Here is a 17,578-nt window from a genome sequence, read left to right on the forward strand (position 1 = left end):
ATGACTCCAAACCCAGAGCAATGTGGTTGACTCTTAAGTACTCTCTGGGCAACTAAGGATGGTCAATAAATGTTGGCCTTGCCAATGATGCCCTCGTCCTATGAATGAGTAACAAATAGTAATCAGGAAGGCTTAATGGAGTGTTGGCCCTTATTTGAAGCTAGTTGGAATATAAGATTAGGGAAGTCTAACTGCAACTACAAAGTGCTGATGAGACCCAGTCTGGAGCACAGTGAGCATTTTTGGTCCTCTTATTTAAGGAAAGATACTATTCAGGCAATTCAAAGAAGTTTGCTAGATTGATTTCTGGGATGTAGGGACTGTCTTATGTGCAAAGGTTAAACAGGCTGGGATTCTACTCATTGGAATTTAGAAGAATGAGAGGTGATTTTAGTGAAATAGATAGGCTTCTTAAGGGGCTTGACAGGGTAAATGCTGAGAGGATGCTTCCCCTCTGTAGGATTTCGGACAAGAGAGCAGAGTCAGGATAAAGGGGTGCCAGTTTAAAACTAAAATGACTAAGAATTTCTTCTTTGAGAATTGAGAGCCTTTGGAACTCCTCGTCACGGAAGGGGAAGAGTCTTGTGTATATTTACGGCTGTGATAGATTCTTGATCAGTAGGAGAATCTATGGTTATGGGAAAAGTAGATATCCAGAGTGTCAGATCAGCCATGATCCTCTTGAAAGATGGTGCAGGCTTGAGGGGCGAATGGCCTACTCCTTTTTAGAATTAGAATCCCTACAATGTGGAAACAGGTCCTACGGCCCAATAAGTCCACAGCAAGCCTGTGAAGAGTAACCCACCCATTCCCCTCCCCTGTAGTTACCCCTGACTGCCTGCACATCTTTACAACTGTGGAAGAAACCGGAGCACCCAGGGGAAACCCACGCAGACATGGGAGAATGTGCAAACTCCACACAGACAGTCACCCGAGGCTGGAAACAAACCCGGGTCGCTGGCGCTGTGAGGCACCAGTGCTAACCACTAAGCTACCGTGCTGATCCAAGTTGTAACATGCAATAAATTATTTTGGAAGAGGATGAAGGGTGTAAAACAATTGAGCGTCATACTGTTCCTTCTTTTTATGGTTTTATGATCTTAATTTTTCTAATCTTAATTAAACTGAAGTACAGATTAACCAATTGCACATTGGTTATGTGCAACGCAAGGTTAATATTTAACAAATTGATACAAGCATTTTTTTGTTAATCTTCCAAAAGGTGTTTAAGATGTCCTGATTTTCACCTTTGTCAGGAGTGTTTTCCACGCCTGAACCATCCTAAGCATGAGTTCACTTATCGAGAGGTAATTCTAGGTGCTTTCTATTACAATAATTTAATTGTTATGCATAAGTATGGAGTAAAGACGATGCAAAAGTAGTCGTAACAATAACTTAACTAATGATAATTGTTGTAATTAAGTATGCTTGGGGATTAGCATGGAGAAGGTTTGGGTAACCAAAACTGTTTATTGAATTATATACATTTATATACAGAGTAGGGAGAAACCCTGCATGGTAAAAACAATGACTGCAGATGCTGGAAACCAGATTCTAGATTAGTGGTGTTGGAAGAGCACAGCAGTTCAGGCAGCATCCGAGGAACAGTAAAATCGACATTTTGGGCAAAAGCCCTTCAGCAGGAATACAGGCAGAGAGCCTGAAGGGTGGAGAGATAAGTGAGAGACACCCCCACCCTCCTCTCATTTATCTCTCCACCCTTCAGGCTCTCTGCCTGTATTCCTGATGAAGGGCTTTTGTCCGAAATGTCGATTTTACTGCTCCTCGGATGCTGCCTGAACTGCTGTGCTCTTCCAGCACCACTAATCCAGAAACCCTACATGACTATTATAGTGCAAGTTCTATTAAGTGACATGTACCTGATGTCATTTCCTTTGATGTTATCAGCTACCATATTACTATATTACCATATACCTTATACTGCACTGTCCTCCTCCAACATGTATTTATTCTTCCCCATCATTGAAGTTTGCATTTCTGTTCATTTACTTGTATATTCACTCCCAACTAAACCTCCTGTAGCAAGTCTTCAAAATCAAGCAGGGTTCTCAACGACCTTGTGCCCTTCCCTGCCAGAGCATGATTATGACTGGTGCCTGGTATGTGTTTCCTTCTTCGGTGTAAAGATGAAATTAATCTTCTTTAATCTTTAAATAAATGTGTTATTGTGACATTTTATGTGCTGTTCTTGCTTGTGGAATGAAATGTTGTTTCACCTGACTTGTTGTTCGGGTGAATCTGATTGGGCTTCTTCCAGATCAGCTTGAGTACTGAATGGTAGTGGCGCAGTTATCGGGTAAGAAATAGGCCATTATCCAAAACCCCTAGTGCTATTGTGTGTGCCATTTTCTTGGCAGTTTTACCCTATCAAGATCCCCTTTGTGTGGGATCCTTTGTCACTGGGGCTGTTTCAGTCACACTCTTGGGGTAGCTGATGGTGAACTGGCAGGCCATTCTGCTCTCTGTGAGAACGTTTGTGCCTCAGCTTTATGAGAGAGTACTAGATCTGTACTCTGGTCTGAGGCTTAGTGTCCAGGTTATGTCTTCAAAATGAGTGTAAGGATCCTTTTCCTTGTGGTCTATTGGTTGCTGCCAGAGCTCTTCATAAATTCTCTTTATTTAAAGCTAATTTCCAATAGCTTCTGAGTTTAGGCAGAGTAATCTTTCAGATTACATTCCTTTCAGACTTTGTTCTAATGCATGGTGTTCTATGCAGGATTTTTGCATTTGGTGAATCTTCCAAATTTTCAATCATACTCATCCTGATCATACTTGCCCTGTTCTCTGAAAGCAGTTTATCTTCATTTGTACGCTGCCATTGTGTCAGTTTTATCATTATTTCCTGGGTTCTAGCACCCCCAAGACTCACTTATTCGGGTCACTATCTGGAATTAAATTGGACTGTTAATGGTGAATTCTCATTTGGGTGGTATAAAACCACATGTGCTCAACAAAGAATTGTTTCAGAGAGACATAGAATTTTGTGAAATTTCTCATCTCCTGTTCTGGAGTCTTTCAGTCAAACAGTCAAAGACCGTCAACGAGTTGCCAAATAGCCTGTCAAGGCATATATAAAAGGCTAGAGAAGCTCTAGTCTCGGTCACTGCGCAGCATCTGAAAGGATGGAGATGGCTTATTGAGCTTAAATCTTTTTTTGTGTCAGTTAGTGAAGAGTTTTGTGTTGTGGTCTTCCTACCTCCTTCAAGAGGAAACTTGGATCTTTGTGGCATGGGCAGAATCTGTGTTTAGGAGATGGACCTGCTCAGTGGTTCCTCAAAAGACAAACCACCTAAAGCGGAATCCGCCTAGTGAACCTTCTCTGAACTGCTTTCAATGAAAGTATCACTCCCCTTAGATAAGGTGGCCAAAATTGTGCTCATTGACCTAGGTCTCGCCATTGCTCTGTACAATTGTAGCAAAACTTCTCTACTTTAACACTCCAGTCTGTTGCAATAAAACCTAATGTTCCATTTGACATCCTAATTATTTGCCGTACCTACATGCTAACCTTGTGTAATGAGTGTACAAGGACTGACAGATGCCTGTCTCCAAAATTGTTCTGAAGTTTCTCTCCATTTTGCCTAATCACTTAACCTATTCCTTTTCTGACTGCTGTATTTGTTTCAACCTCATAAGTTGCTTTCCTTCATATGTTCCCACTGTCAGCAAATTTGGTGACAACAGGATGGACCCCTTCATCCAAGACTTTGATACATATTATAAATAGTTGAGGTCTCAGCTCTGAACTTGATAGCACTCCACTATGTACTGTTAGGAATCCTTAAAATTACCTAGTATTGTGACTCTTTGTTTCTATTACTTAATAAGTCTTCTCCCATACCAATATATCATCCAGTATCATAAGCTGTCAACTTATTATGTAACACCTTACTGACTGTCTTTTGGAAATCCAAACACACTACACCTACTGGTTCCCATTTATATACCTCTCTCCCACTGCATGTTTTCAAATTGCCCTTTCACAAAACCATGTTAACTCTACCTTATGACATTATAATTGTCCTGCTATCTCTTTAATAACAGATGCTTGCAATTGTCCAAGTAACAGACCTTAAGCTCACTAGCCTATTGATTCCTGTTATCTATTGCCTTCCTTTCTTGAACAGTGGTGTTACATTTGTGTTTTTTTGATCTGCTGAGATCTTTATAGAATTTAGGGGACTATGGAAAATTCTATCTAGTACATGCACTATCTCTGTATTTACTTTCTTGACAACAGGATGCAGGCTTTCAATCCCATTAAGATCACCTGTGATAGTGATTGTTTCAAGTTTCTTTCCTGCCTTATACTGCTTGATTTTGTATTACTCTTGGAATATTTTGCATAGTTTCACTTGTTCAAAGCATTTGCCATTTTTTTGTTTCCATTATTAATTCTTCAGTCTTGTACTCTGTGGGATCTATACTCATTTAGCTACTTATTTTCTTTTTTTTTTGCAAGCTTCTGGAAGCTTTTACTGCTTTTATATTTCTTGCTAGCTTTTTCTTGTATATCAGTTTTGTGTGTTTGAATTGAAAGATTGTGGATATCTGGATTAGATTTCTTTTAATAAAGGTCACTGAGTGGACATAAGAACTTTACCAGCCTTTATTAAAATAATTACATAATTAATTAATGCTTGTTTACTAGAGATCTCCTACCTGGGTTCATGATCATCAGGTTACAGTGTCTGATTGGAATATTGTTTGAAGTAGTTAGTAACCAGCCTGCTGAAGGAAAGGAGCTTCCCAGTTTTGCTTTCCTGTTTCTGTAAAAATCTTCCTTGTGGGTGCAGTGTGGTATGGGAGCTGTGGTTCAGGTGGTCTAGTGCGAAAGCCTCAGAAGGAGTTTATTGATAGTTGCTGCAAAGCTTCCAAGCAACAACTGTAGCATTGAGACACAACAATATTTGTGCTCCAGAACATTGGATTGACAGCTATCTGAACAGCTCTTTTTTGCTTTCAAGGACTAAGACATATTTGCCAAAGTGTTTCTTTTTACCCTAAAGTGAATATCTGCAAAGAGAAATATGTTTTTTTCCCTTCCCCTTTGTATGGTATATATTTGTAGGCATAGGATTTGGGTTATTTAGAGGGGTAAATATTCATATTTTAATATCACAAACTCTAAGCTTTTTGTTTAAGGGGATAATCCATAAACTACTCCCACCAATGACTTATTTCCTTTGGAATTTCTTATTTCCACTCAAGTACCAACTGGATTAGGCATGTACAGTCTTAAACATTCATTCAAGGTTTTCTAAACAGCAAAAATAGGTGATTTTTTTTAAATTTTAGAAGAGAAATCAGCGTTGGAAACCAGTACAACAGGTTTCTGGCATGCCTTTGCCATTAGCAGTTATCAATGATCTAATGAACAGAGAAATAGTTTCCAATGACTATGATCTCCTTCTGCAATTGGACAGGTAAGTGCTTTTTCAGCTGTGATGACATTTAAAGTTTTATCCATTAGAGGTAAAATAACTTAATGTCTTCAATGGGCCAGATCATAATCAGGAGAATATTTCCTTTAAATGAAAACCCTGTTTGTGCAAAGACGCACCCGGACTGAAAAAGGATAGGTGACAAGATAAATCCGGCAATAGTGATTTTTGATGCAATGCTTGACTCGATTAGTATTGTACAAGAGGTGATTTAAGATAATAGTGGGCTCGTTTCCCAGAAGGTTTCAAATTTTTTGAGAGAAAGGACATCAGTAATATAGCACTCAATAACCTTTCATTGGGTCAGTCAAGTAATCTCTGGTTTTCCTGCCCCCTTGATGCAGGCACAAAATGAGTAAAGCTCATAAAAGTCTTTTTTAAATTTGATATGTGTATTTTATGATAATGCTTTCATTACTTTTATGTTTTAATGAATGTAAACACAGATTCTTAAAATGTACAAATCCAGTGTGTTTCTATAGCACATTTCACTTAGCTATATATGTAACATTGTTCATCTGTTCCAAGAAATAGATCCAACACTGTACCAGGCCACATAGTGCTGACTTTACCCTTGTTAATAGTGAAAGAGCAAAGCAAACTCCTTGTGCCTGGTCAGCAGTGCAGAGTCTGTCTAAAAGCATTCCAATTAAGGCAGCAAGTTCGATGGCTGCCTTGTCATCACAAAGTAAGAACATTTTTTCACGTTATTAGCTAATTTCTATCTTTATGCATCAATTTCAGTACAAATTAGTATTTGTAAAAAGTATTATTTTGCTTGCAGCCATGCTTTAGTTTAAGGAGACAAGAGGTCTTTTCTCTACTTTTCTAATTAACTAGTTCATTGATGTTATTACACACCTCTCAAGCAAGTGCCTCTTGGTCCAGGGGAGGGACTGTACCACTGCACCACAACAGGGTCCCAATTCTTTTCTCTATTCTGTTAGTATAGAAAAGATAGAGTATGCACTGGTGATCACAATGCTCGATCCTCCCAGTGTATCCAGAGCCAGTTTACTTTTCTCTGGCACGTACTCTCACCAGATGGGTGGATAATCTTAGGCAAATGGTACAGCAGAGGGAAGATGCAGTAAGAATGGCTTTGGCACCCTTGTACCACTCCAAAACATTACAAACTCCTCTAATGTTCTGAGTCTTTTGTAGGAGGGCCAGATAAACATTTTAACTGTCACATTTCTAGGGCCTTCCAACCTTCTATCTTAACATGAGGCACACCAATGACCTTTAACAGATCTTTAGACTGGGCTCATAGGCCAAATTCGGGGCAGACAGTAAATGCCTGAGGCTTGATCCTAAATTGCCTTTCTCTGCTGAAAGTTGCCATATCCAGATCTTGCCTCTTCTCACTCCACCTAATTCATGCAGTTTACAAGAGAGTGTGGCTTCATTGGAGATCACTTGCAAAAGTAATCAAATTGAATTTATTATCACGTGTACCGAGGTACAGTGAAAAACTTTGTCTTGCAAGCAATACAGGCAGATCACAGAGTTAAGTAGCATAGATAAATAAATAATAGGTAAACAGCAGCAAAATCAAAAACACAGGTACAGGCGAATGTTAAGAGTTTGTGAGTCCATTCAGTGTTCTAACAACACTATGGTAGAAACTGTTACGAATCCAGCTGGTGCATGTGTTGAGGCTTCTGTACCTACTCCCTGATGGTAGAGGTTGTAGAAAAACATTACCAGGATGGGATGGATCTTTAAGAATGCTGGTGGCCTTTCCTTGACAGCGGGCCTGGTAGATGGATTCTATAGATGGGAGGTTGGCCTTTGTGATTGTCTGGGCCGAGTTCACCACTCTCTCTAACCGTCTCTGATCTTGAATGGTACAGTTGCCTTACCAGGTAGTGATACATCCAGGCAGAATGCTCTTGATGGCGCACCTATAAAAGTTGACAAGGGTATTCGCCGTCATGCCAAATTTCCTCAGCTGCCTGAGGAATAAGAAACATTGTTGAGCCTTTGTAATCAGTGCGCCCACATGAAGAGTCCAAGAAAGCTTGTTGTGGATGACCACTCCCAGGAGCTTGACACTCTCCACCTGTTCCACCTCTATGCTGTTGATGTGTAGGGGGATATAAGTAACATCCCGCCGAAAGTCAATAATGAGTTCCTTGATTTTGCCAATATTGAAAGCTAGGTTGTTCTCAGTGCACTATTTTTCCAGGTCTTCTATCTCCCATCTATAGTCTGTTTCGTCGCCATCTGAGATTCGACCGACTTTGGTGGTGTCATCAGCGAACTTGTAAATGGCATGAGTGTGGTATTTGGCGACGCAGTCATGGGTATTCAGTGAGTACAATAGGGGGCTGAGGGGTGGCTCCAGTGTTGAGTGTTTGAGTAAGCTCATGTAGGCTGTCTCCAGCTGCCCTGGCCACCTTCCAGGGTAGTCGAATGGGTCGTGGGCACTACGTGATCTGCTGCCTTCATCCAGTCAGCTGGCTTTGAGGATCAGAGGTGCTTCAAACCTGTGAGTTTAGATAAAACATACTTTTAAAAATTACTAATAACTATGCGATTACGTTTAAAGAGTGTAGAATAATTGTAGGAAATAGGAAACTTAAATCTGCACGTAGGAGTTTGCAAGGAGTCGACCATATGTGACGCCATCTTACATCTTAGATTATAAGTAATCTTATATTGCTTATACAAGCCATTGGCTGCTTTTAGCTAAAGTGCAAGCTTTCATTAAAAAAAAAGCCCATAGGGGTCTGAATGGTGTAATCGACTTAAATTTATGTTAATACAAAAAAACAGGCCTTCGAGTCAACCCTACCTACCATCAGGATATAATTTTTTTTTTATCATTGCTCTAGGCACCTATATAACTGTGGAGTTTGTTTACCTTCATTTTACATCATACGCAGCTGCTGTATTTTTAAACTGATATTTCATAAGAACATAAATATGCACAAAAGTAGACTGTCTGGCCTTTCAGGTCTACTTGTGCTATGGCAAACACTAATCTTTAATTCCATCACTCTTCGGACTTTCTTTTAAATATGTATTGTCAACCCCACATTGACTGCCAGCTCTATTTTGCAACTTTAAACTCATCAACTCACTGGAAGTTCCAAAATTGATTATAAAGGAACATACCAGACCCCCCTGGGTATTTCCACTTTTACTAATACAAGGATTACTCTAAGAATAGCAAGACTACTTTTAATGAAGCCTGTTGACCATGGAATGTTGGAATAACATTTGCATTTAGAAAGTGTTCAGATTTCCTGATTATGTCCTGCCCAGATGCAGGTTCATCCTCCTCAGCTCAAATTCCCACGGCATCTCTGGAATATACTGAAATGAGACTTATGGAAGCCTCGACTGGGAGGGTGCATTATCCTGTCTCATTGGGCTGAGACAGCTGGGCTGAGAGGTGGCAAATGGAGTTTAATGTGGAAAAGTATGAGGTAATTCACTTTGGCAGGAGCAACAGGAATAAAGAGTACTGGGCTAATGGTAAGATTCTTGGTAGTGATAGATGAGCAGAGCGATCTCTGTGTCAATGTACATAGATCCCTGAAAGTTGCCACCCAGGTTGTTAGAGTTGTTAAGAAGGCATACAGTGTGTTAGTTTTTATTGGTAGAGGGATTAAGTTTCGGAGCGTCGAGGTCATGCTGCAGCTGGACAAAACTCTAGTGAGGCCGCACATGGTGTATTGTGTACAGTTCTGGTCACCGCATTATAGAAAGGATGTAGAAGCTTTGGCAACAGTTTCAGAGGAGATTTACTAGGATGTTGCCTGGTATGGAGTGAAGGTCTTAGGCTGAGGGACTTGAGATTGTTTTCGTTAGAGAGAGGTAACTTAATTGAGACATATAAGATAATCAGAGGGTTAGATAGGGTGGACAGTGAGAACCTTTTTCATTGGATGGTAGTGGCTAGCACAAGGGGACATAGCTTTAAATTGATGGGTGATTAGATATAGGACAGATGTCGAGAGGTAGTTTCTTTGCTCAGGGGATAGTAGAGGCGTGGAACGCCCTGCCTGCAATAGTAGTAGACTCGCCAACATTAAGGGCATTTAAATGGTCATTGGATAAACATATGGATGAAAATGGAATGGTGTAGGTTAGGTTCCACAGGTCAGCGCAACATCAAGGGTCGAAGGGCCTGTATTGCACTGTAATATTCTATGTTCTATTGTAAGGAAGGTACTTGTGAAATGGGGTCAGGTCCCTTGTCCCCCTGTCGCTTTGTATGCCATTACTCAGCATCAATGGCGAGTTGGTACACAAATCTGGTAAACACTATACAGGACTGGTTCTCCAGTACTATTGCCATTTCGATATGGATTTGGCAGGTATTGCATGCCAAGAGCCATTGTGATACAAATGGTATTGGTGCACTAGAACATAGAACATAGAACATAGAAGAATACATTGCCATTTCGATATGGATTTGGCAGGTATTGCATGCCAAGAGCCATTGTGATACAAATGGTATTGGTGCACTCTAACCTTTGATCCAGGTTCCCTCCGTCAAAGCTGTCTTTTTGATTAAGCCATTAATGACTGATGCCATGGGGTCCCATACTGCCTGGGACAGCAAGTACATGTATCCAACAGACCACTGAGTGCCAGCAACCTGGGGAATTTCTTCCTTGCTGTAGAAATGTAGCAATGATGTGCTCAACAGATGTCATAGAGTCATAGAGATGTACAGCATGGAAACAGACCCTTCGGTCTAACCTGTCCATGCCGACCAGATATCCCAACCCAATCTAGTTCCACCTGTCAGCACCCGGCCCATATCCCTCAAAACCCTTCCTATTCATATACCCATCCAAATGCCTCTTAAATGTTGCAATTGTACCAGCCTCCATCACATCATCTGGTAGCTCATTCCATACACGTACCACCCTCTGCATGAAAAAGTTGCCCCTTAGGTCTCTTTTATATCTTTCCCCTCTCACTCTAAACCTATGCCCTCAAGTTCTGGACTCCCCCAACATCGGGAAAAGACTTTGTCTATTTATCCTATCCATGCCCCTCATAATTTTGTAAACCTCTATAAGGTCACCCCTCAGCCTCCAATGCTCCAGGGAAATCAGCCCCAGCCTGTTCAGCCTCTCCCTATAGCTCAAATCCTCAAGCCCTGGCAACATCCTTGTAATCTTTTCTGAACCCTTTCAAGTTTCACAACATCTTTCCGATAGGAAGGAGACCAGAATTGCAACAATATTCCAACAGTGGCCTAATCAATGACCTGTACAGCAGCAACATGACCTCCCAACTCCTGTACTCCATACTCTGACCAATAAAGGAAAGCATACCAAACAGATCCTGTTGTAATCTGAGGTAACCCTCTTCGCTGTCCACTACACCTCCAATTTTGGTGTCATCTGAAAACTTACTAACTATACCCCTTATGCTCGCATTCCAAATCATTTATGTAAATGACAAAAAGTAGAGGGCCCAGCACCGATCCTTGTGGCACTCCACAGGTCACAGGCCTCCAGTCTGAAAAACAACCCTCCACCACCACCCTCTGTCTTCTACCTTTGAGCCAGTTCTGTATCCAAATGACTAGTTCTCCCTGTATTCCATGAGACCTAACCTTGCTAATCAGTCTCCCATGGGGAACCTTGTCGAACGCCTTACTGAAGTCCATATAGATCACATCTACTGCTCTGCCCTCATCAACCTTCTTTGTTACTTCCTCTAAAAAACTCAATCAAGTTTGTGAGACATGATTTCCCACGCACAAAGCCATGTTGACTATCCCTAATCAGTCCTTGCCTTTCCAAATACATGTACATCCTGTCTCTTAGGACTCCCTCCAACAACTTGCCCACCACTAAGGTTAGGCTCACTGGTCTATAGTTCCCTGGCTTGTCTTTACCACCCTTTTTAAACAGTGGGACCACGTTTGCCAACCTCCAGTCTTCTGGCACCTCGCGTGTGACTATTGGTTATACAAGTATCTCAGCAAGAGGCCCAGCAATCACTTCCCAGCTTCCCACAGAGTTCTCGGGTACACCTGATCAAGGTCTGGGGATTTATCCACCTTTATGCATTTCAAAACATCCAGCACTTCCTCCTCTGTATTATAGACATTTTTCAAGATGACACCATCTATTTTCCTACATGCTATATTTTCCATGACCTATTTCACAGTAAATACTGATGCAAAATACTCATTTAGTATCTCCCCCATTTTCTGTGGTTTCACACAAAGGCCCCCATGTTGATCTTCAAGGGGCCCTATTCTCTCCCTAGTTACCCTATTGTCCTTAATGTGTTTGTAAATACCCTTTGGATTGTCCTTAATTCTATTTGCTAAAGCTATCTCATGTCCCTTTTTTGCTCTCCTGATTTCCCTCTTAAGTATACTCCTACTTTCTTTATACTCTTCTAAGGATTCATTTGATCTCTCCTGTCTATACCTTTTTCTTCACCAAACTCTCAATTTCTTTAGTCATCCAACATCCATACCTATCAGCCTTTCCATTCACCCTAACAGGAATATGCTTTCTCTGGATTCTCGTTATCTCATTTCTAACAGCTTCCCATTTTCCAGCCGTCCCTTTGCCTGCCAACATCTGCCCCCAATCAGCTTTTGAAAGTTCTTGCCTAATACCGTCGAAATTGGCCTTTCTCCAATTTAGAACATCAACTTTTAGATCTGGTCTATCCTTTTCCATCACTATTTTAAATCTAATAGAATTATGATTGCTGGCCCCAAAGTGCTCCCCCACTGACACCTCAGTCACCTGCCCTGCCTTATTTCCCAAGAGTAGGTCACCTCGTGTCATGATCACTTCTTGTGGTGAATATACATAACAGTTAGCATGATATGCTAAGTCATTTGTAGCTTCCCCAATCCAGTGACTACTTTCACCAATTCCATCTTGAACTTGAGTGGGGCTGCCTATCTTGTTTAGCTCACCCACATTGCAGATAAGTTGCAAGTCTGTGTAGGTGCTATGACTCAGTTAGAATGACTCCTTGTTGTGATTTACACAAAGTATTTCAGTGAATACTCTTGCCTTCTAGTGAAGAGTGGCAACCATTTGGCTATGTATCTTCAGTGGGGGCCCCCTGGATGGAGAAGTTGAAGAGTGTTTGGAGAAAGTCAGGCTTCAATCAAGCTGTGGCAACTAAAAGAATGCGGATGCCTCCTCATGTGTCTAAGATGTGCCAAGCGACCATTCACCATTTTATCAACAGTCCAAAATTACATTTTGATTCTGAAACCCTGCATAAAACAAGTGGTTAGGACTCACAAGATTTCCTTGGATTGGCAGAAGCTGTTGTTGGTCGCCATGTATATCTTAGCTTTTGATTTGGAGTTCAAAGCTGCCTATTACTGCATACTGCTGGGAGACATCCTCTTCGGTGGTAGTATGCATTGATGACAGGACAGGTTTGATGATGATCTGTTCGTCTGTAACAATGGAGGCACCAATTAAGGGCAGCAACTGTGCCCTCTCCTTTCAAACACTGCTTCATTGTCAGACCCTTTTATCTCCAGACTGAACTAGGGCCAAATAGATAGAATTGCCAAAGGAATGCAAATTTGTTGAAGTATCTTGGGTGATCAGTCTGAATTGTCGTCATAAAATATCACCAGCATACCTGTCAATGGTGTAGTAGAATGTACCAATGTATCAGCATCTGAGCTGATTGAGGATGCAGGAAGTGCTTTCTCAGAGGAATCTGAGACTACTTCTTCAGAGATGGTGGAGCAGATATTGGCTCTCTGTTGAGAGCAGACACTTTGTGAATGCTTCTGGTGCCTGCAGAAGGCAAGTCAGGAAATGAGTAGCAAAACAGGAGTGGAAGCTTGGTGGGCAACATTTGACAATGAATCTCACTTGGTTGCTAGGGCATGTAATCTCGGCATCACCATGAGAGGTCTTCGTCCTCATATATGGGCTCATATGACTCCTCTCCTTGTATGGAGTGAGGAGATGAATTTCAGGTATCCTACCACCCATAATGTCTCTTTTAGCCCAATTGAGGGCTATATTCTCCTGCAATGTGACTGAAGTAGGGATTGAGTGAAACATATCTGTTAGTTGTGCAAGTGGAGTACAGGTGGCGAATGAAATGGAAGCATGGAGGGCAGGAAGAGTGTTTTTGTTTTTGAACTGCCTATTGTTGATCTTCATTTTTGTACTCAACACTCTTTATTTTTTTAAACTCCATACCTGTGCTTGTGTGTATTGATGTCACAATTCATTACTTGTCTCAGAATTAGTAAACAACAAAATTCCTCTTTTTTCACTCAAAAAAACTTCTTACTTGTCTTCTTAATTTTGAGTAGTACTACATTTGAACTTAGTTAAAAATCGCACAACACCAGGTTATAGTCCAACAGATTTAATTGGAAGCACTAGCTTTCAGAGCACCACTCCTTCATCAGGTGGTTGTGGAACTGATCTTTTGTGTAACTAAACAGGTTATGAGAAAAACAGGAATTGATTCAACTCTCTCCACCTGTTCAGAACAATACCTATCACTCATTTTTATTCCCTCATCAAAAATGCAATTAATCATATCTGACTTTGTGCCTTGCGGAAGAGTTCTCAAATCTTTTCCAACATTAAAATCTACCTTTCAGGGTAAAGAAAACTTTTCATTATGATGCCCAATCCTATACATTGTAGTTGTTTAAAATGGCAGCATCATACTACCATATATACTTGTGTAAAAGTCTATCTCATGTAAAAGTCGACCCCTTATTTTTGACAAATTTGTTAATGTTAATGTTCCTGAGGTTCATTACATAGGAGAATAATTGGAGGGAAATGGAAAAATTTGGTGGGCAAGTTCAAAATGCTTACACATTCAGAATTTAATATATATTTCATTTTAGGTGTGCCATTATACCAGGCCATGATGATGTTGAATAGTGTGATTTTGCAGGATTTCAATGAATCTTTGACATGTTAAATTTTCGTACCGGTATATATAAATAACATTTACTACCAGTAATTCATTCTTGTTTCTCTTTCTTTTATCTGTTAGTTACCTTTACTGTAATTGGTTGTGTTTTTCATCTTTACCCGGGATTAGTTGAGCGATAAAATCGACTTATGCTAATAATACGGTATTTCGAACTGCAGCATGAATTTCAGCCCCTCAAAACTAGTGCCCGTGTAATAGTTGACACTATAAATTGAACCTTTAAAAATAGTCTAAAAAAGTTGACTTTTACACGAGTATATACGGTATTTCCAACCTGTTCCATGAATGGCTTCCAGACAGAGGTAGGCCTACTGCCAATGGCCAACCTAGCTAATTAAATAAAGCTTTTCCCTGAAGATCACGGGTTCATTCAGTCAAATTGGTGAAACCATAAACAAGAAATATTTTGTATCACTTATATTCATGCTGACTTATTTTACTATTGTTAACTGATGGAGAAAAGTAACCACCTATGATTATATAAATGTTATATATCTGTACATACTTGTAACTTTTTTTTTAATCTCTTTACTTATTTGGTATATATAGCAATGCTAAATCAATCTTGTTTTCAAGATGAAGTAATTTATTTTATTGTGTCGTAGTTGGAGGGGCATATTGTTGTATAAATAATGGTACATGTGAACCTAACTATTAATAACATTTCTTGTTTTAACAAGTTTCACAAAGACTGCATTGACCATTGGCTATTGCATGAATCTAATTCATGTCCAATTGATGGACACGCAGTCTATAATCCATTAACCTGGGATGAAGGATCAAGCAGATGCAAAAAGAGAGAGGCATTCACCAATTCTGAGCATTCCAGCTCTAATATTCAACCGGATAAACCTCAGTTTGCTATTCCAGTGATTGGTTACCATTCATCACTGAGAAAAAGCAGCAATCAAACCTATGGTCAGCTAAATCAAAACCAACGTCAAAGAGGATATGGAGATCAAAATTCTATAAACATCACAAAGGATTTTGCTGTAAATGGATTAAATTACTTCCGTTTGAATGAAATAAAAAATGAAACAAGCATAGATCAAGGTCATAATATACAACATTCAATACCTGGAGGAATGTTTGAAGAACATGTCCCAGGTCTTTTACCTGATACAAGAGGTAAAAATAATTCTGCAGCTGTTCAAGTTGAAGCAAAGGACTCTAAAGATAGTCAAATAAAGAAAAGAAATATTGTCATTAGCAAGACTCATAGCGCTGGTTTAAGTGGTACATCGATATTGCAGTCCATGCACAACAGCAAATCTAACTCAACAGAATTATCACCGCAACAGATCTTACAGGTGGAGCTTTGTCCACATGACAGTAGTTCCATACAGAGAACTCAAAGCAGTGGGCTTAAAGGTGAAATCAGAAAACAAGTTGGACTCCTTTCAAGAAAAGTCAGATGTGCATCCATGAGTTCAGCCACCGAATGTGTGAGTCTTGCTATGGAAGGAGTCGCAGTGAACACCAGATTATAAAGCCATTCAATTATTGTAGCATATTGTCTAGCAAGAAGTTTAAAATTATTAATACAGCTGTTACTTGAAATTTGTAAAACCTGTTTTCTAGTAACATTTTAAAAATTGTGGACAAAATCACAAAGTTTTTGGAAATCCACAATTCATGCATGACTCTCTAAGAAAGCAGAAACTCAAAGTTATCCCACAGAAATTTCAAAAATGAGAGCCTTTACCTATATTGCAAAATCTAATTAACCAAGAATAACAAAAAGGTAGCATCAAAATAGAGTAGCATATCACTTGACTTGAGCGTTTTAATAAATGAGTCAATGTCTCTACCAGGTTTTATAGTCTATATTTTTTGTGCAGAATACTACTCCTAATTACGTGTGGGAATATTTTAGTTTATAGTGTTTCTTGATCATTCATTTTATTTTGAATCGGGTGAAGATGTGTAGCCCATTATAGTTTTTTTTCATTTGATTAGTGTTATTCCAAGAAATAAAGTGCAGTTAGTACGACAGAATTTAGTATTTAAAAAATCAACTCTTGCATTTTTGTCAGATACTGCAGGCTATCCTAAAACAACAACTCTGTCACACTTTAGACTAGTTAATAATGGGCATGTTAAATATTATGAGATAATATATTTGATACTAAATAATACATAGTATAGAAAATTATATTTGACAGCATTTACTAAACATAACAGCAATGTTATGAAATTGTTACTTCCAGTTAATGGTGGTAATATGCTGTAAATTAATAATCCAGAAAATAATGAATATGCAGTTATTGTTGTGTAAAAGAATAGCTCAAAGAAGATTATTATCATCTGAATCATTTTATTAAATTGACCTACTTATTTGAAAGAAGCAACAAAAAATCCAACAACTCCTCTGACTAATATCAAGTCCGATATTACTTGAAAAGAGACCAAGGAAGGGTAATCCAGTTCACCTGCTTGGAATATGGAAAAAAGTTGACTTAACTTTAATTATGATTAAAAGAGATTGTTAACTACATATCCTGACTTTTTTATTTTAAAGAGTTTATTGTGTTTCGTAACTTTTTAGCAACATCATAAACTCATTAGTTTATAAAATAAAAATACATTTGTTTTATTTCATCTGCTGTCAACTTAATTAAATACACATTCTCCTCTATCTTTAATGCTGTTGTTCCCAGTAAACATTAACTGCATCCACCTTGACTGTTCCACACTAACATGGCCCATTCACACTTAACTGTTAACACAAAAACATTTGTAGTCAATCCTCTCATGAGTTGACATTTTAATTGATTTTCTCTCTTTGGGTACTATATCAGTCCAGTCCAAAACCAGTGATAGCAATCGAGAAATTATCCTCAAACTTTGAAGTTCTTAAATGTACCCTCACAAAAATATGCCCATCTTTTCCACGAGGCTATGTCTAAATTTCTGTAATCAGTTAAAAATCGGGACCTTGGGTTCATGTCACATTACAGGTGATCACCATTGCACTACATACACACACAGATATTCCTACACACACACACTCTCACTCTCACATACATACGGACACAGGTACACACAGACACCCACACACACTCTTATAGACACACACACTCCCACACTCACACATGCACCCCCTCACAGACTTAAGACACTCTGCACTCACTACACACACACACTTTCTCACACTCACAACCCCCACC

The 17,578-nt window shown here is 39.5% G+C and overlaps 1 protein-coding gene across 6 annotated transcripts in view; it reads left to right on the plus strand.

The window, feature by feature from the left end:
- Positions 1-17,578, plus strand: part of zswim2 (zinc finger, SWIM-type containing 2) — an 86,842-nt gene that overhangs the window by 58,384 nt on the left and 10,880 nt on the right. For 3 of the 6 annotated variants that reach the window (XM_043693438.1, XM_043693439.1, XM_043693440.1), the window contains 4 exons: positions 1,223-1,307; positions 5,320-5,447; positions 5,994-6,153; positions 15,089-17,409. In XM_043693438.1, coding sequence (XP_043549373.1) covers positions 1,223-1,307; positions 5,320-5,447; positions 5,994-6,153; positions 15,089-15,898 — 1,183 coding nt within the window. In that variant the 3' untranslated portion in view covers positions 15,899-17,409. Of the gene's footprint in view, positions 1-1,222; positions 1,308-5,319; positions 5,448-5,993; positions 6,154-15,088; positions 17,410-17,578 lie in introns of those variants that run through there. The other 3 variants (XM_043693441.1, XM_043693443.1, XM_043693444.1) reach the window with 3 other exon arrangements.

Source organism: Chiloscyllium plagiosum, chromosome 7 (assembly GCF_004010195.1).
Source record: "Chiloscyllium plagiosum isolate BGI_BamShark_2017 chromosome 7, ASM401019v2, whole genome shotgun sequence".
Lineage (NCBI taxonomy): Eukaryota > Metazoa > Chordata > Chondrichthyes > Orectolobiformes > Hemiscylliidae > Chiloscyllium > Chiloscyllium plagiosum.